Source organism: Neltuma alba, unplaced genomic scaffold (genome assembly GCF_004799145.2).
Source record: "Neltuma alba isolate B1F8T4 unplaced genomic scaffold, ASM479914v2 tig00013347_pilon, whole genome shotgun sequence".
Classification (NCBI taxonomy): Eukaryota; Viridiplantae; Streptophyta; class Magnoliopsida; order Fabales; family Fabaceae; genus Neltuma; species Neltuma alba.
The window spans coordinates 37,212-57,110 of NW_021637615.1; the positions used below are offsets into that span (position 1 = coordinate 37,212).

Sequence of the window (19,899 nt, forward strand, 5' to 3'; positions counted from 1 at the left end):
CAACTTGGCAGAACTAAACCGACTTATATTTCTAGTTCCTTAAGTATCATTTCAGTATATCGTCGAGGTTAGAAAGGAGCAGAGGGAATGAAGGGTAAATGGTTGTAGTGTTGTACTGTGGATGCCTGCCTGCAAATAATAAAGTCAGTCTCAGGCATGGGCTGGGAACAGCTAGCTATGATAAGTATAGGTATGATAAGTATATATTCATACGGGTAAGGATTCATACAGGTAAGGATTAAATGAGGGTAGTTAGGTGTCTCTCATTTATGAGTTGCAAGAATTTCATCCGCCTGTGCTACCCCCTGCTATGCATATATTGAAACCTCAGGTGTTATGTATCCTTTGGGAAAAGGACTATGACTCAGTCCATCTATTATCATATGAGTACGGACTACCAATCCCATCCAAACAAGTTACATTTTGGTGCTTTTGAATGAACGCTCTTTTGCTTCTACTCAATTTATGATTCGTTCCGTGTCAACCACTGTACTGTACTGAATTCTGCGTCAACCATTTATGAGGGAGGAGGCTTCTTGCTTAATTAAAGTCCTCACTACAACTGGCTACAATGGAATGAGCAACTCTTGTTACTTTCTTCTTTGCTTTTCCTTTGGTGATCACTACACCCACAGCGGAATAATGGAGTATAGCTTAGACGAACTTTTCTCAGTTCATCTTAACAACTTCACCCAACCCCAGCTTTGACCGTTTAAAAATTCCTCAGCGGTTGCTCAGCGGATGTAACGATTTGTTCAAATTGAGTGTTGGAGGTAATTCATCTTTAAATTGTAGCTACCTCCCTTTATACAGTAATTTAATACTCCTTCCGTTTCTTATTATAAGAGACGAATAACCGAATTACGTTGATAAAAAAAACAGTTAAAATTAGTTAAAAACAATCAATATGTAAAAAATATAATTTTTTTTAAAAAATATCCTCATTAATAAGGAGAGAGAGCATGAGAGAGAACAATTAAATTATTGAAAGAAAGAGAAGTGGGAGGGAGAGAGTGAGTTGGAGACAATAAATATGGGTAAAATAGGAAATCAACGCAAAAAAGTAGAGACAACTTTTAAGTGTCTCTTATAAAGAGAAACATGCCATAAGCATCAAATGTTTCTTATAATAAGAAATAGAGAGAGTACTTTTGATTGGTCACCTCGCTTTTATCATTCCTCAGCAAGATAGCAACCTTGTTCACATCCTCCATCAAGCGATGCATGCAATAAGATTAGGGAAAATTAATATGCTGGTCCTCATAGTATAATCAGATTTTGAATCAGGTCCTTCAATTTATTTTTCTTCTTATTGGATCCTTTTGCTTCACTATCTTCAAGATATAAGTCCTTCCATTAACAAGTTTCAAACACCGTTAATACAGAGGATGTATGATGAGGCAACAAATCATAGCTTTATCTTCGAATTCACCATGACCAATTCGAAGACATTGAGAAGGAGAAGGAGGGGGCTCCTTCTTCAACTGGGTCTATTTCTTCATCAGTATCGGCACTCTCATCTGTGCTTTTGTGGATCCAGGACAATGTCAGGTGAGGATTGGGGTTCGGCATTCCGACGGTGGCAATGGCCATCATGATAGTTTGCTTCTTTTCGATCGGGCTTTAGACTGAGGCTGATAGAGTCTACCGATGGATCTATAAGGTCAACCATATTTGTATCTGCTTGTTTAGCTCGACCATATTTCTTGTATTTTCCTGTTTGCCTTTTGTTTTGTGTAATATGGATTCACACTTTAACAGGCAAAATTTCTGTTTGTGTAATATTGATTCACACTTCAACAAGCAAAACAAAAATCTTCTTATTAGAACATGAAATTTGCACTCCTAGAAAATTTTCACTTTCATAATTAGTCTGGGTGTGGTTTCTAGTTATTAGGTGCTTTGATTCTAGCGGCTTCGCATCTTTCATATGATACACTGTTTTGTTTTATGCTACAGGGAGGAGGAAGAGATGAAACTGAGGCATAGATGGAGAGAAGCGTGAAAAGACAGAGAAAAGAATGAAAGAGAAGAATGGAGAGAGAGAGAGAGAGAGAGAGAGAAAGTGAGTGGAGGAAAGATTTGTCCACATGTGAAGCATCATTAATGCCTTTTCAGCGGGAATTAACGGCGTTAAGAGCAAATATTAACAGGGTAATATCTTGAAAATAGTAAAACATAAGGATCTAATAAAAAATAATAATAATTGAGGGACCTCATTCGAAATCTGACGATATTATAAGGACCCACAAATTAATTTTCTCCTAAGATTATATGCTCTTGATCCCTCTATGGGCTATGGCTCTTTCGCAAGGCCCAAATGAGCCCAAGAGAAAATGATGGATTCCCTGTTTTTTTTACCCGCGGAAAATGATGGATTCGATGGGCGTCATGTTAGCCCAATCAAAAGTAGGCTTTTGAGCTAATCATCATCTCTCTTCTATTACTATTTGGGCCAATAACATACGAACAATTTATGCTTGAAGGAGTTAATTTTTTACAATATCGTAAATCAAAGTTTAAATTCCAACTGAAAGAGAAGCTCATATATAATGTTTGATAGCGTTTTAAATAGAATTGTTTACAATAGTAGGATAACAATACTTAGAAAAAAAATTACGGTTATTAATTATTTCCATTCTGATTCCTAAGTTTCATTAGTATCACTAAAACATTTGATTTATTCTCTTAAAAAATAAATAAAATAATGCTCCCCCAAGCGGAGAGACTTGCAAAACGTTAAAGAAAAATTAAACAAAACATGTGTGGAAAAAATTATATTAGTCTAAACATTCTTATAGATGAGATTATGAATAAATAAATGACAGCAAATGTTGCGACGTGGAGGCTAAAGCATGATTCAACCTGACAATAATGTGATCAATATAATACGTTCAGTGTGGGAAACACACTTTATTAACATATAATCTATGTACTCACAAACAAACAAAGCCAACAGAATTATTATTAAATAAAAAATGAAAAAGGAAGCAGCAGAAACTTGGGTAACAATTAACTCATCGTGGGATCGATCCACCAACATCACGGACACCAACATTAACTATTGGTGACCAGAACATATATAAACTACAAATATCATGCTGGGTGTTTGTTGTAACTAAATATGCTTTGCACGAGAACTTTTAGATTAGAATACAACTAAGATTGTGTCTTCATCTCACATAGTGGATGCACCAAACCTGCATCATAACACAGCTATCACTCCTTTGTTCAACTTTAATCTAACTTGGATTCCCCTTCCATTATCATGTCTTCTTTTTGCAGAATTTAAGGAACAGCAATGTGGCTGAAGATTCCAAGTTTCATACATACCCGACCAAAATGCAAAGGATGACAATTTTATATCACCACCTCAGATCAATCATACGCAGACAATGCACACACGTACACATGAATGATATTTTTTTAATGGAATCGATTATCTTTTAGATTTCTGTTGCTTAATTGACCGAGTTTATGCGAAATCCTTTAGATATCAATGTGAAAAAGACACCTCGTCACATATTACAGCTTGTCAGAAAAACACATTCTGATGTTTAAAAAAAAAAAGAGAGAGGGAGGACGGCCAACGATACATGAACCACTTTAACTAAATCAAATTGTAAGCTTTCAACTTTCTCACCAATCCACACTCGTTTTGTCAAACGCTGTGAGATGTTCTGTTTTGTCTTCAAAGCCTTGATCTCTCACCAACTTTGTTAACTCTCATATATATTCCACTTTTCCACGCTTCTTTGACAAACCCACTCTATCTCCCACCTCCTCTTCCCTCCCTTCTCTCTCCATTTTTCTTCTTCAACACTTCACAAAAATGAACCATCTTATTCCTAACCATATTGCCTACGATTTGGTTATGCTTGGTCTATCAATATCCCTCGTCGTCCTCGGCATAATCCTCTTCCTCGCCTGCAAAAAGAAACCAGTAGAATCCGAAGAAACACTCCCTGTAAAAATCTGTGCCCGTCCATACCCATTAACGGACATCGACGGCGCCACCGACGGCTTCAACCACCGGAGAATTGTAGGCAAGGGTCGACTTGGAACTGTGTACGCAGGATTACTCGGCAAAGAAGAACTCGTAGCAGTCAAAAGGATTCACCCTTCGCTTGTTCTGAGCAACGCAGGACTTGGGTTCTCCTCTGTGATGAAATGGCTCTCATCAGCACAACACCCCAACATAGTTCCCATCACTGGTTTCTCAGAAGCCGCCGGCGAGAGAATCATAATAAGTGAATTCGTGAGAATGGTAAGCCTGGACTTCTATCTGCATCAAAACCCAAGTGGGGCTTCGCTTTTGGATTGGACAAAGAGGCTGAGAATCGCAGCAGGAACAGCAAGAGGACTTCAGTATCTGCACGAAGTGGTTGCACCTACCATAGTTCATGGCTGCGTCAAGTCCTCCAACATCCTCATCGATGTCAACTTCTGTGCCAGAATTTCAGACTATGGACTCAACTTTCTTGCACCGAAAGAGAAGAGAGGGATAGTGGGGCACGTGGATGATGAGTATTGGGAGCAAAAATTTGGTGGTGCAAGTAAGGAAAGTGATGTTTATGGATTAGGGGTGGTTTTGCTAGAGGTTTTGAGTGGAAGGAGCTGTGAAGAAGGGTTGCTAGTGAAGTGGGCAGTGCCAATGATAAAAGCTATGAGATATAGTGAAGTTTTGGACCCAAGATTGGTGATTCCTTCAGATTTGAAGCCACTTGTGAGATTAGCTAAAGTTGCTTTGGCTTGTGTGGGTAATTCTAGGACGTGTAGGCCTTCCATTTCTCATGTAGTAACTATTCTGAACAATTTAGAGGTTGAGGTATGCATGTGATTTGATATGTCAGCACTTGAAAGTATATGTAATTTTATTAAACTTTTTTCATTATATCTTGTGTATACAAATAGGTAGATCAAAATTTATACATATAAATTGTTAATGGAAAAATCATGTCTCATAAATCCTGCCATTAATTATTCGCATGAGTGCGTCTTTTTTTAGGGGAGTTCATCATTTTTGTTTCTGTCAAGATTGCACACCACATTATCAGTTTTTAGGCTAAATTATATACTGACATATTACTCTAGTTTTTAATATAAAAACTAGTTAGATATTTAATTTGATTCTAAATATAAGATCTCAATTTACTCGATTTGTTATATTTATACATTCATAACACGAAACCAAACCATTTAGTAGAGCATGTGACACTTCAACTTGGTCTTTAATTCTTAAAACACTTGCAAATAAGATATATTTTTATATTATGCCACCTCTAATTCTAAATATAAAATCAGGTTGCAAATTAGATCATTTAATATTTAGAACAGGAGATAATATGACATATAGTATTTATAGCCTGTTAGAATAAAAATTTCTTATAATTTTTGTATATTTAGATGATAACCAATGGAGATATCTCATTTTCTTTATATCTTTTGTTTTCTTTCATTGGTCTTATTTTTAGAGTTGGTAATTAGGGCTCACCTGTTAGTTATGGGTTGGCTCGTGGCGGGCTCAAAAACTGACGGGCCAGTCCTAAAAGAAGACTTCTGGCGGGCTGATATTTTTCCAACCTAGCCCGCCAGGCTAACCCGCCAACCGGCCATTTTTTTCAAAAAAATTTTGTGCCTTTTTTTTTCTTTTAATAAAATTTATTTTAATTCTCAACAAGAAACAAAAAATCAGATCGGACACTAAACTGGTTGAGATAGTGGTTTGAAAGTTAATGAGTCAGATCGGGATCAAATCGATCATATTAAAATAATATAATTTAATTAAAAATGACAAAATATAACAATACTAATAATCATTAATAACAAAATATAAAGAAATACAACAAGAATTTGATGGTAATAATAATAAAGTATAATAATATTGAGAATTTTGGTCTTTATCATTCTTTAATTACTAAAATTAACAGTCATTGATATCAAAATCATCATTAAAATTCATTTAAATTTATAATAATTGAGATATTAGGAGCTGAATAAGAAAAAATAGAATAAATATTAATATACTTATTTAAACCGGTTCAATACCGGGTCACACTGGTTTTTACCGATTTTTACCAGTTTATACCGGTTTGACCAGTTCAATCCGGTTTGAACTGGTTCCTGATTTAGCCTATGAATCAGACCAGACCATTGACCAGTTCGCCGGTTGCACCGGCCGGTCCGATCCGTTTTTTTTCCCCCACTGATTCTTAAACACCTAAAACAAAATATGCATATAGAAATTATCATAAATAAAATATGAAATCCAAAGTTCTAAACATTCCAAAATACTATTATAAGCATACATGATATATCATCCTAAATCATTAAACATACATCCCAAATTAAAACATAACAAATTTGAATTAATAATGATACGAATCACTATCAAGTGCTTAACTATAAGCTACCATTCAATGTTGCTATAATTTAAAGAATGATATGAAGATGTGAAATTATTTGGCTAAGCTTCATAAGTAGAATCACCTTTTTTTTTGCTCAACTAACTTTGCCATAAGTAAAATTCATAATACAAAGTAAATGATATACTTCTCCGATCCTTAATATAAGACCCATTTAACTAATTTGATTAGATTAAGAAAATTAGGTAAGTTAGTTAATTATAAGACAAGTGACACATTTTTCCTAAAACACTATAATCATATTTCTTAATATCTCGTCTCCCTCTTGTACTTGATTATGGTTAAGGGAGTATTTATAAGGATAATTTAGAGAAAATTGATAAATATGAGAAATGGATTTTATATTTAAAACCAAAACCTACTCAAGAATTGGGTTCTATATTAAGGACCGGAGGAGTATTACATTATGGTAATTTTAAATAATAAGAATGAGATAAAGGACTAAAGAAGTAAACATAATTATAATTGATGGAGGAAAAATATTTTAAAAAAACAAAAAAAAAGGGCCAGCCCGCCAACCCTGCTGATTAGCCCGTTGTGGGTTCAGTCTTAACGGTTACAAACTCAAAAAATCCGTTTTAAAACAAGTTTGATTTTCATCAACCTAACCCGCTACTTCTTGGCCGGTTGGCGGGTTAAGCCCGCAAGCTTAACCTATATCACGGGCTCTACTTATTTTATTTCACAATTTTATACGATATTCTAAGTTAATTTATTTAAGAAAAAGATTTGAACATGACAAAAAAAATAATTTATTCATTTTTATTATTCGATTTAGAGGGGAGGGAAGGTAGGTGCGATTACTGGTAGAAGAATTGACTTTGATTTTGAAAATGACAGACGCAAGCCCAATAACTGCAAATGAAAAAAGGTGGGATTTGTGGTTACAAGAGGTCATAAAAGTTTGGTGGATTTTTAACCCTTCAATCTCACGAGAAGCCTTTCAATTGCTTCCAATTGTGACAGCTTCTGAAATTCACCGATTCTGCAATTCATTTTCTTGGGTGGTCAATTGTTGACAATAGAAAATATGGGTTCGTGGCTTTGTTATAAGACCCTCAATATTTATTTAATTCCTTTTTTAAATATCTTAATCACAATTTTAATTTTTTTTGTTTGTTTTCTTTTTTGCATCTTCATGTAATTACTGTTAATCTTACCCAATGATAAAGAAATTAATGTATTGAATCAATGGAATGATTATTTATGTTACAGTTTATAATACAGGCTAGGATGTTTCATCGATGATTAATTTTACATTTTCTTATCAGTTATGCGCTGAAAAATCTGGCATATACGTTTTTAATGATTTTTTTTGTTTTTTGTTTTAATGTTTCATGTGTTGATAAAACACGGTATATGTTGCATTATGTTGTCACAGATATAAATGCGCATGAGTTATGGAAGAAATAACTTGATAATATGATTATATGAGCACAATACCGTATAATACAAATTATTGTTTTTTGCTACCAAAAAAATTATTGTTTTTTAAGGAAATTTGTGACATGGAATACAGGTTAAAGATGGTATGTTGGCATCATATATAAAAGCATTTGGGTGGATTCATAAAAACATTTGAAATCAATGAATGGCTAGCCCATGGTGAAAGACTAACGTATAAAAATGATGCAACTAACAGAAAGCAGGCAGATATGCCTCCTGCTTGTAGCGGGTCAGATGCCTTGGTTAAAGAACCAAAAGAATTTAATTTAGAGGTCAATCCAGAAATTCTTGAAGGTCTTTGAGTTCTAGCGAGCCAAGAAGGACGTCAAAACCCATAAAGGATTTCCTAGCTGGCACTATCATTTTAACAAAACGTATTGACTAGGCTAATCTTTTGAAAAGGAACTAAAATTTGAATTCTCATTTAAAAAAGTGTTCACATTTAGTATCTTACGGTACTTCAAATACACGTCTTAGTTAAAAAAAAACCAAAAAAAGCACCATGGGCCTCTGAAAAGGGGGAAGTGGAAAGAAAGACAAGGTGAACAAGAGAAAGAAGAAATAGATTTCACTAGACCTCCCCAGTATTTTTGGCGCTCCCCTAACTGGCCCCATCATCGGTATTGGAGTGGAGGTTCAAAAGAATGCCAAGTATGGAGATGATGGCCCAAGCAGCCCCCCATTATTGTACCAATTTGGAGTAGAAAATGCTCAAACAATTTGCTCTGATCATTTGGAGAAAAATTATTACCAAGTTGATAAAATGCGTACATTTGTGTACAGCTAGAATCTTGTATCCGAATGATCTGGTAAAAAAAACAAAGACTCTTGTATCCGAATGGAGTCTCAAAATAAAATAGGCTTTTCTGAACGAGCTGTTATCTTACAAAACAAAATGATAGACTATAGCTAGAGATATAGTAGGGTTGCGGTTTAAGAGTTTAAAAGTAAGAAGAAATGTCATACGTTTGATAGTTAAATTAATGGACAATTATGAGAATTCACAAGGCCGCCCATAAAATGTCGTGAAATTTTGGGTCAATATGCATTAGAACCGTTTCTGGCTATGCCTTCTCAACAAATCTTGTAGTGTCAAAAGGAACATGTGTATACAATAAAACTTTTCAGTGCCTGACGCTGTTGTGGACTCCAATGTTTCAGACGAATCAATCAAATAAACTTGCACGTATGCTACAAACGGAGTCTATTAATTAAGTTGTACGTAATTATCTTAAGCAAGTGGAACTTACACATGTTGAATGATTGTTAGAGGTTCCTGGGCAATAGAATTAGTCAACAACACACAGGTATGAAGCTTCATATCCTATCTTTAATTATCTTCGAAATTAAGTCACTGGTAAACCGGGTTCCATTCTTTTAAATAAGGAACAAATAAAACGTAAATCGAAGTAAAGGCGTGTTTTCACAAATAAGAGGCATTGGTTTAGAAATGTCTTGAAGATTCAGAAATGGAGGACAGGTGGTTTCCTCTTTTCTTCCACTACCGCAGGTCTGGATGGAAGGAGTTTCCATAAATAGGATAGGAAGCAGAGAAAGTTGACTTGGACTTTGCTGTAATGATGCAACGGTGTGAGAAAGTTTTGACGAGTGGTCTTTGAACTCTTTGCGTTGCGTGTCTATGCATTATTATTTCTGAAAATGTAGTGCTTCCCAATGTTATCAGAGCATCTGGTCTTTCCTCATTCCGGGATAATCAACACATATATAAACATACGTACTAATCCAAAAAATATGCCATCGTTAGCTTATTACAATAATCTTGTATGTAATTGCTTTTCAAAGCGCGCACAATCCGTGCTTAATTCTAGCATATCTTACGTTATATGATTTTTCTAAAATATTTACGTGTATCATTAGATTATATATTAATTTATAAGTAAGGTAAATTAATTTTAAAAAAAATGATAAATATCAATATTTTAAAATAATTTAGTAACTTTCTTAATCTTTTCAAATTAGTTAACTAAGTTTTATATTAAGAACGGAGGATAGTAATTAAAACGAATATCTTGTATATTTGCATGAGACTCAGAATAAATCAGCATATGATGGATCGTAAATAATGTAATTTTCTATATTTTGATGTTTTATACATATATTGGTTTGGCCCAAAAATACTTTTATATTGATTCACCCGCCTTGCTTGTACTCCCTCTGGTCCAATATAAGAAGTTTTTAAACAGAAAATTTTGGTCCAAAACATAAGAAGTTGATAATAAAAAAATTAATGATAGTTTTTGAAATGCAGGAGAGAAGATAAATAAGAGAAATGTTCAATTACATTATTTAATAAAGAGTAAAATAGATACTAACTTTTATCAATTTAAAACATATTTAATGAATGAATTAACCTTCCTTAGTTTGTGAGAAAACTTAACTAATACTCATCTAGTCCTATTTATAAGACAGAAAGAGAAGCAATTTTTTGGTCCTATTTATAGAGTAGAGAAAAAAAAATTTCATATGAATGTACAATTTTATTTTTTATTTAATATTGTGTTGACTTTGTTCTAATAGGGTGTAATGAGTATTAAATAGGGATAAAATTAAAAAGTTATTAAATTTTAAATGAGAGTCAATAAAGAGGGAATAGTGCTCCCTATTGTCCTTATTAAACTTCAAATAATTAGTTAAAAATAATAAATAGATTCGAAATATATTTTTGTTTTCAAATATACCTTTATAATAAATGAGAAAAAGAATAAAAGCTAACACGTGAGAGAATATGATAAAAGAAATTATGACAAAAAAATTAAAAGCAAAATTAAAAAATACAATAAATATTAAAACAAATTTAAATTAAAAGTTAGAAAATGAACTCAAATTTTAACTTCACAAATAGGACGGGAGGGAGGATTATACTGGAGCTGGGTGCTGTTCTAAACCCAAAGTCGTCGTTGAGTCTTTGTTTTTAAGACCAAGAGCCGAAACGCAGAAAGAAATTTCTGTATCATTTTGTTTTTTAAGACCGAAGAGCCGAAAAGCGCGACAAATTTCTGTATCAATTTCCGGAGCAAGAAGCAGAAGATAGGGTTTCATTTATAGACCACCAGAGACTTCATGCTAGTCTTCTACTTTGACATCCCATGAAATGATGAAGTCTGGACTCAAGGACGCTTGGTTACGTTTACATAGAACGGCAAATAAATGGCCAGCTGATTTTATTTATAAGGCAGTCATACATGTTTCAGTGAGAAAAATATTAAATTTTATTAGCTACTTTTAATATTTAATAATTTTTTTAACTTTACCCCTTACTTAGTACTACCTCTGATTTTTAATATAAGAACTATTTTAACTTTTAATTTGGTTCTAAATATAATACTCTAATCTACTTTGTCTTCAATATTTATTCATTGGGCCCTTAGGTAATTCTTATAGTGATTGTATATGTTAAGGAGTTATTATCAATTTGTAATTTCAATACACATGATTAATAAGAGTATTTTAGAAAAAATAATATCTGTTTATTACAAAAAAAAAAGGCTAACTAACTTCATTTATCTCTTCAAATTAGTCAACTAAGTCTGATATTAAGGATTGGAGATAGTATATATTTTTTGCCCACCCTTATTTAATATGTATAGTCTATACTTTAATGGTTTGTTACTATAAATTCTATTCGTGTTAAAAATTTTAATTACGTGATTTATAAATAAAACTAAAAAAATGTATACTCTCCTTGTATGTTATAAATATGACTAAAAAAGCACTCTAAAATAAAACACAAGTTTAATATTTCCCAGCTGTCCTAATTGCACGTATCTTCCCATTTATCCTACTTAATTATAATTAGGGGCCTTAAGTGCTTAAATCTCGAGCAAGATCAACTGAATTAATTTGAATAAAAATTTCAGTAAAATGATTTTTTTTCCATGTGAAAAACAATTAAATGGATTTTTCTTAAATAGGAGGGATGAATCTATATGCATCATTACCCCCCCGGGGGATTGTCTACAAACAAAAAGGCTAACATATAGATGTTGGTTGTAATAAGAAAAAGGTCGTACATATAATTCAACTTTGGAAAATCTGAAATACACGCACATATATTTAAAAATATATTTTTTATTGCATTGAATTAAAGATATATTGTTTCTTTAGCACAAGTTTTTTTAATCAATTTTATTTTAAAATTGATGTAATTAATAAATAGTTATAAGTATATTTTTAATATTATTTTTTACTTGTAGCAGATAGAACACTTATTCAAACAGTTAATCATCCCATTCAGATGATGTACTAAAAAATGGTTGAGGAAAAAAGATGGGTAGTACAATATTAATCGTCCAAAAGTCTTTGATTCCCACTCAAGTCTCTGATTGCATTTTAGCGGAAGTCTTGTTGACTTTTTTGATTAGTGATAGGCATGGCCCACAATTCCGAAATTTATTCGCCGCTTGAAAAGGACCGTCGACTCGGTCAATTTACGCGTAAGTTACGTACGTTGAAATTCGGAAGAAGAGGGGGCCTTAAAAAAAACTCTTTCGATCTTTCGCTTTCTATCTCTATATACTCCTTTCAGTCCAAATTATAACATCTTATTTATAAAACGGAGGTAATATATTTGTATGCGCGTTCTATCTCTTTGTGTGCGCGTTTTCAAATTATATACCTTGCTGTTGTATATATGATCGCTTTGCAGCATAATGCTCTTCTCTGCATATCACGATCACCTGTTATATTTGTAAATCCAATTTGTTTTGGGTTTGATTAAATAGAGAGTGAAGATAATTAAATAATGAAAATCTTATAACAATAGCATTTAATCTAGCTAAATTGCTTAAGTATTAGACAACTTTAAAGACTTGTTTGAAATGGCTTATAAAGAGCTTTTCAATCGTAATTTATAGAATACGAGATAAGTATGTAAGAAGAGTTTTGTTTCGATTTATATAAAATGTACTTATAAGTACTTATAAGTGATAACAAAGAAGCACTTATGCAGCGTATATATTGTTATTCACTATTATAGAAAAATGCAGATGTAGTGTTTTTTTTTTTTAAGTTTCTAGCATTTTTAAGAACTCTATATATTATTATCTCTGGTTCTTAATATAAGAGTTAGTTTGACTTTTAATTTGATTCTAAATATAAGATCTTGATTCACTTTGTCTTTCATATTTATTTAGTTTTTTTTCAAGGTACAGTCTTTCTAGTAATTGCACATCAAATGATAGTTTTAACTAGGATGCACGATTAGCAAAGATGTTGTAGAGAATATAACACATATTTATTACAAATAACTAACTTAACAAGCTTTCTTAATCTACTCAAATTAGTTAATTAGTTCTTATATTAAGTACAGAAGGTAATATACTCCTGTAAAAACATACAAAAACAAATTATAGTGTTGTAGCATATATATTTTGTTTAAACAAATTTAATTAATAATATGTTGCAACGCTTTCTCAAAGAAGTGTTATAGCATGGCTTCATAGTATATTCATTTTTCTTAAAAAAGCATATGCATGGTGTAGTCGTCTTTTTTTTTTTTGGGAGAAAGCATCATAGAACTTTTTTTTTAAAAAAAATCTTTTATAAATAAATTTATAGTAACTTTACCTACAAAGTTCTCATCTCACATTAGTAAAAATCAAAAAGTATTTAAGATGAATTATAATGAAGTCTAAAAAAAATTATTAAAAAGTCTCAATAACAACTTCAGCAGCTTATAATGACAAGTTTTAAAATAAAAAATAATAATTTTTATACTTGTTTTGTAATTATTTTTTTCTTAGGACCTCATTGTAATTCTCCTAAGTATTTATACATAATCAGTGATAACAATAACAACAATTTCGATAAAATTATACACAACCCATTAGTTCTATGCTATTCAGTTTCAGACTTCCTTCATTGTCTTCGTACGTACAGCAACTTTCTTTGGTCCTAAGTATTGAACTTGGTCAAACCATATGCGACTTGAAAATCACCTGTACGTAACAATGATTGGCTTAATTTCAAAGTATAACAAATTAATTAAAATATATATATTTATATATGTATATATGCATTTGCTTTCGGCCAGTAGTGAACATGTGTGATAATAAGATGTTTTTATACTATTGAATAATATGTCAGCGATATTAATTATATATGAGCTGTCTGTGATAATAATGTTGAAAGCTAGAATATTGCAGTAGTAAATCAAATATTTTTTTTATCAAGAGTAAATCAAATATTTCGAGTATAAATATTGGTAATGTATTTGGGTTCGTCCTTGCCCTCGAGTCCTCATATAAAGGCATAAGGTTTTAGAACACTAAAACAACTTTTCAAATGCATCTCTCCGCGGGAGACTGCTCTTCATTTTGAAAAGTAGAATTCTTCATAAAAGTACTTTTACTCAAATAATTAGCCGCCAAACGTATTGTTTTGTTTGGATATTAGGAAGTTGCTAGGAATGTTAATTTGTTCGCCACAGGATAGATGACAGATCAATGGAATACTTTGCAAGATATTTCTATATATCTACCAGAAAAAAATTAGAGAAAAATTAGAACAGGTCGTTGCATGTCACATATACATAGAGAGAGAGAGAGAGAGAGAGTAATATTGTGCGAGCATTGTATGGTGAGATATTTAATTAAGCTATAATCCCTGTGGCTCACTGTACTTTTATTACGTTCGCTTTCATTAAAGCTGCGGACTAATGTTATTAATGTTGATTTTACTATTCAACAGTGGTAAATTCAAACAATTATTTGATGAATTTTATTGAAACTAGGCAGTTCTTTTCAGTACACACACATACACAAAATTTCAAGAAAAATAAAAAATCATGTAATTTCAATAAAATTTAAAACAGGATTACATATGATTTCCGTTTAACTTAATTTTTAAAATAGAAAACATACTTTATATTAGTAATTAATTAATAACAAAGAAATTTATGTCGTCTTTTAAACAGATACAACGTTATTTCCTGTACATATATGTTTCTACGGCCATATCTTTTCGCTTCTAAAGGTAACAATATGGTTGTGGTGGAAGCTGACGATTATGGAAAGCCCTGGTTCATTCATTCCCAACATGTGGATTCCCAGCAAAAAGACAACTCAAAAACAAAACAAAAATCTTAAAACCTTATCCAGTAAGTTTCATAGAATTGAAAATAATATGTACCATACAAGGCATGCAATCACAGCACGAAGCTTACCCCTTAAGCTTCCAGTTGCGTAGCTTCTCTGATAAGCTCACAGAACGTGTCGGTTGCTCTGCGGATAATTATTTATTCTAATAATCATGTTGGGCCTACGTTTCTCTGTACTCCTCTCTTCTCTACGTATCTTCTACCTCCACCCTTCAACCACTCAAATCATTCCACATCATCAAACCCGTTTCAACTTTGCCTTTGACCGACTTCCAACTAGCAGGTGCGCGTTTCATTAGCTGTATTAGGATTAAACAATATCCACCTGTAATTCTTTCAGCCTTGCAACTCCGAAACTGTCAAGTATTAAAAAAAAAATTGTAGTCATATCAAATCCTTATTTTAAGATCAAAATTTCTTAGTGATGATTGTTAATGATTGGGGAAGAAATATATTATGATATAATTAATTTGAACACCACGTATGAAAACTTGAAGGAAGGTGGGTTATTTGATTCCCCCTAAATAAATATAATGTGAAGGTGTGACGGATGCCTATAAGGGTGTGAAGGCGGAGAAAGAGAGCAGAAAACAGAAAGATTCTTTACTTAAAATAAGAAGTCTCCGTGAAGATAGAAAACGATAAAAGCACGATAGCTAGGAATATACAGTATTATGGTTCGGTGCAAGTTACATATAAAATGTTAACATCCTTCGTTGTTGGTTCGTATGTTGTTGTATATGAATTTTAACATAGCTTTAAGTACACTCTATTTTCAAACTGAAGCTCAACTCTCACATCTCTCTCGCTCTATATGTATATAACTGATCAAGAGGTGAGACGTCCCATGAAGAAGAATATCAGGTTGCCTCATCTCCACTCTTTCCAAGGTACCCACCTTCTTTCTCTATTTTGACTCGAACCTTCTTTTACAATCTGTGTTATAGCAGTAATTTTGCAAGTAAAGTTCTAATTTTCACCCATGTCATGTTAACGACGCTTTGTTGTATGAAGATCGTCAATAATTAATAATAAAGTGAAAAGACAAAAAAGTCAAGCCAGACCTACCCCATAAGGGTGCATTTATTCCGAGATACAGGCGTATATACGGGAATAACACCAACTTGAAGTCCAAGCAATCTTTTTCCTATATCTAGATCTCACTTTGTTCTCCTCTAACCTCTTTATTTTTTTTCTGCATTTATGCCCCTGTGCTCCTGACCTTAACTCTCTCTCTCTCTCTCTCTCTCTCTCTCTCTCTCTCTGAAGGAGTTTTCGAAAGCAAGCAGTTCATCACTTCAATCATTGAATCATACGCAAAAATCAGAAGCAGAGAAAAGCAAAAAGAGTGAAGTCTGTCTTCCCGGTATATATAGAAGTGGTTAAATTCGTTGTGGTATGCAGGGAAAAACGTGTGTTCCAAAAGAGACAAGCCAAGCCGCTACCTTTACTCTTTTAATATTCTCTCCTTTCTCGCTTTTTCATGTATTAGGAAGCTGCTAGCAGAAGGAGGAACGTACGCCCAAACAAGAAAAGCTGTGCTTAATTAGGGATATATGAGCTTATAGCTGGAAATAAACTCAGAAAGATGACATGGTGCAATGAGTCCAAAGATGAGGAAGGCATTCAAATGAGCAATCCCAAAACCTCTGAAACGCAAATCATAACTTGCCCTTCATGCGGACATACCCTAGAATTTCAAGATCAGGTATTTATATAAATCAAAGGTTGGAATTCTTATTTCGATTGAGATTTTGCTTGTGTGTGTTATATATAGGTTTTGGGAAATTAAGATATTTTATTTTGCTTGTGCAAATCATTAACAAGGGTGATATACTGAACGAATTGCCGGGGCTGCCATCTGGGGTGAAGTTTGATCCGAACGAGCAGGAGATTTTAGAGCATTTGGAAGCCAAGGTTGAGTGTGATGTTCGTAAACTTCATCCTCTTATTGATCAGTTCATTCCGACTCTTGAAGGCGAAAATGGTATCTGTTATACGCACCCAGAAAAGCTACCAGGTATCTTTATATTTTAAATTTTATTCTATTCCTCAATTCTCTTTCATTTGTTATTGTTCGTTTTCATCTTGATAGTACCGTAGTCCATTGTCATCATTTTTTGGGGTTTTAATTGATTGAGATGGGTCGTCGTTGTGCCTGGTTTTGCTGCATGAATTCAGGTTCTACAAATGGAAATTACTTCATTATTAAATAATAATTACGGCGGGCTGAAAACAATGGATTAAATTTTACCACGTACATATATGCTTGGGTGGCATATTCTCAATTAATTATGTGCTTTGGATATAGTGATTCTCTCATATATATATATATGAAGATACAATTACAGATAAAAGGAACACTATGTGTATGTAAAAGCATTAGAAAATGAAGATACCTCTGTGCGCGCGCGCGCCTTTATCATTCACTTGAGTTGGCAACACACAGCTATCAAACTAAAGGAGCAAGTAAGATGTTAACGTTAACAAGTCCTTACTATCTTATTAATTACCAACAAATTCAGTTCATATATGCCAAGAAATTCCCCAAAGTTTTAAACAGCTTGCCATAATAATGTTGAATGAACTACTACCCACACACAACGTAAAACGCAGTTGCTGCATTTGTTAGTCTTGATGATGAGGGGTTAACTTCTTTTTTTTTTTGATATATGAGGGGTTAACTTCTTCTAGTGCATAATACGGATATTAATTTTAGTATTATGTAAAAGAAGGAGTTTTAGTTTAAAATTTCTTTTGTTTAATCGGCATGGGCACTTTTGTCAGTTTTGTGTATGCTTTATGCCATTCCGTATCTTAATCCAGAAGCTATATGGAGAGAGGGGATACAAATATAAAAATAATAATGTTTCATCTTCTAAATTTTATAGCAATGGATATACAAAACTTAAATGCATTTTTATATAAAAGATTATATGACAAAGTGACAATACATTTTAAAGTTAACTTACCTCATAAGAGCCGTAGATAATATTTTAATTTCTATCAATCAAGATTCTATTAATTTATATGAAAAAGGATTTACATTTGTTTATAAATTTTCTTAGCAGATGGCTATAATACTCAAAGTATGGCTACTTTGATAATTGCAGTTTGCTTTGCATAACCAAATGTGTGTGTGTTGATTGGATTATTCATTAAGCATAAGATTGGATCATTTTTAGTGTATTTAGCTTCATGTTGATAATCACCAAATGCATTATGTTACTATATATCTGTTCTCATAGTTTTCAACATCAAACCAAATTAAATATGCATCTTCTTTTCCTTCTTAAATATCATTCTATTCTTAATTTCTTGTTTGAAATATGGTATGTTGCCTTAATTCTGTGAGTTGAAGAAAAGCTTGATCTAACCATTGACATTTGCATGTGCTGCACAGTTGTTAAATCAAGTGTAATTTTCCTATCTATTGGATCAAAATCAATAAATCAAACTGAGGGGCTTGTTTTGTCTTGAACTAAAGTCATTAAAAAGAACTGATTAATCTGAAAAAAGTCATCCTAATCATAATACAGTAACAACAAAAACACAACACATGAACATTATTTTTTTTCTAAAACTCATCATTCCATAATTAATTGATTGTTGAAAAAAAGGAGGTCTCTGAGAAAGTTGGTGTAACTAAACGTGATTGATGGGAAACACTACTAATTATATTCTTCATGAATGGTGCATCAGGAGTAAGCAAAGATGGGCAGATTCGCCACTTCTTCCACAGGCCATCAAAAGCATACACAACTGGGACAAGGAAAAGAAGAAAGGTTCACTGTACAGACGAAGAAGGAGGCGAAACAAGATGGCACAAAACAGGCAAAACAAGACCAGTCTTCGTTAATGGTGCACTCAAGGGTTTCAAGAAGATACTTGTTCTTTATACTAACTATGGCAGAAAAAGGAAGCCCGAGAAGACCAGCTGGGTGATGCATCAGTACCACCTCGGAACCAACGAAGAAGAGAAAGAAGGACAACTCGTTGTTTCCAAGGTTTTCTACCAGACGCAACCCAGACAATGCGGTTCCATTAACAATAATAATATCATTAAAGATAATCCTTATGATCATCAGAAAACGTCCAACGACCAAACGGGAAGTAATGATCGTGACACGTGCAGTGCAATAATACCTAATAAGAGTGGATCTGGTGTTTTAGACTACTACAGTTCTCCTTACATGAGTTATGACCATGTGATGGTGGGTCATAATAACAACGTTAGAGAAAGTTCACCTCAACTTATTCCAAACTTGGTCGTCCAAGGTGATCCCTCTTCTTTCTTTTCATTTAGCCATGGATTGAAGCAAAGAAAGACATGAGACCAAAGTGCATTGGAAGATCAGCTTCCTGCTAGAGCAGTGGTGTGGGTGTGCGCGCGCGCGCGGGTGTGTGTATAGCACGTAGTGGAGATATATATTCTTTTGAATCATATATACAGTGCATTATTTTAGTGGAAGAACATGATATGAACTCACCAGAATTAGCAGTTCAACTATATCAATTGCAGTATCTGAAATGCTTGTTTAAGATTTTGTTTAAGGTATATTTATGGTGAGCTATGACATATTATGTATCTTATAGTTTACTACAGAAGTGATATGATAATGGATAGAAGTGAGTATAGGTTTAATTTTGTTAACTGACTTTATTATTTTTGTTAAATAGAAGATTTGCTTTGGTTTTGCATTTTGATTTGATTTATTGCTGTTTTATTTAGTGTAGCAACTTAATTTTTTATTTTAAAGATTGTTTTGTTTATATGTTCATTTCTAAGTAATTTGGGCTTTATGATGCCATTAATAAAGATAGAGTAACAGTAAATTCAGTATCCTGAACTTATTCATAGTGTATCAAGCAATTTGATCTTATTTTTCTGATGCATCTAAAATAAGATCA

The 19,899-nt window shown here is 32.9% G+C and overlaps 2 protein-coding genes across 5 annotated transcripts; both read left to right on the forward strand.

The window, feature by feature from the left end:
* Positions 1–3,616: 3,616 nt before the first annotated feature.
* On the forward strand, positions 3,617–4,947 carry LOC114736618 (serine/threonine-protein kinase-like protein ACR4). Its single transcript, XM_028924495.1, has one exon. It carries the CDS (start codon positions 3,833–3,835, stop codon positions 4,838–4,840), a length of 1,008 nt encoding a protein of 335 aa, XP_028780328.1. The 5' UTR covers positions 3,617–3,832; the 3' UTR covers positions 4,841–4,947.
* Positions 4,948–15,826: 10,879 nt separating this feature from the next.
* Positions 15,827–19,693, forward strand: LOC114736622 (NAC domain-containing protein 73). Of its 4 annotated transcripts, XM_028924502.1 has the most exons (5): positions 15,827–15,878; positions 16,258–16,354; positions 16,481–16,696; positions 16,816–17,008; positions 18,691–19,693. In XM_028924502.1, the coding sequence occupies exons 3-5, from the start codon at positions 16,577–16,579 to the stop codon at positions 19,320–19,322; spliced, it is 945 nt and encodes a 314-aa protein (XP_028780335.1). In that variant the 5' UTR covers positions 15,827–15,878; positions 16,258–16,354; positions 16,481–16,576; the 3' UTR covers positions 19,323–19,693. The 4 variants fall into 4 exon arrangements, with proteins under 4 accessions (XP_028780335.1, XP_028780332.1, XP_028780334.1 ...); XM_028924499.1 differs by lacking the exon at positions 15,827–15,878 and having other exon boundaries at positions 16,175–16,384; XM_028924501.1 differs by lacking the exon at positions 15,827–15,878 and having other exon boundaries at positions 16,175–16,354.
* The last annotated feature ends 206 nt before the right edge of the window (positions 19,694–19,899 follow it).

Bases quoted from the DNA above. Each gene is read 5' to 3' on its own strand.
- LOC114736618 (XM_028924495.1), top strand. From the start codon at position 3,833: ATGAACCATCTTATTCCTAACCATATTGCCTACGATTTGGTTATGCTT.
- LOC114736622 (XM_028924502.1), top strand. From the start codon at position 16,577: ATGACATGGTGCAATGAGTCCAAAGATGAGGAAGGCATTCAAATGAGC. The intron at 16,697-16,815 runs GTATTTATATAA...ATCATTAACAAG, and splicing joins CCCTAGAATTTCAAGATCAG to GGTGATATACTGAACGAATT. The intron at 17,009-18,690 runs GTATCTTTATAT...ATGGTGCATCAG, and splicing joins GCACCCAGAAAAGCTACCAG to GAGTAAGCAAAGATGGGCAG.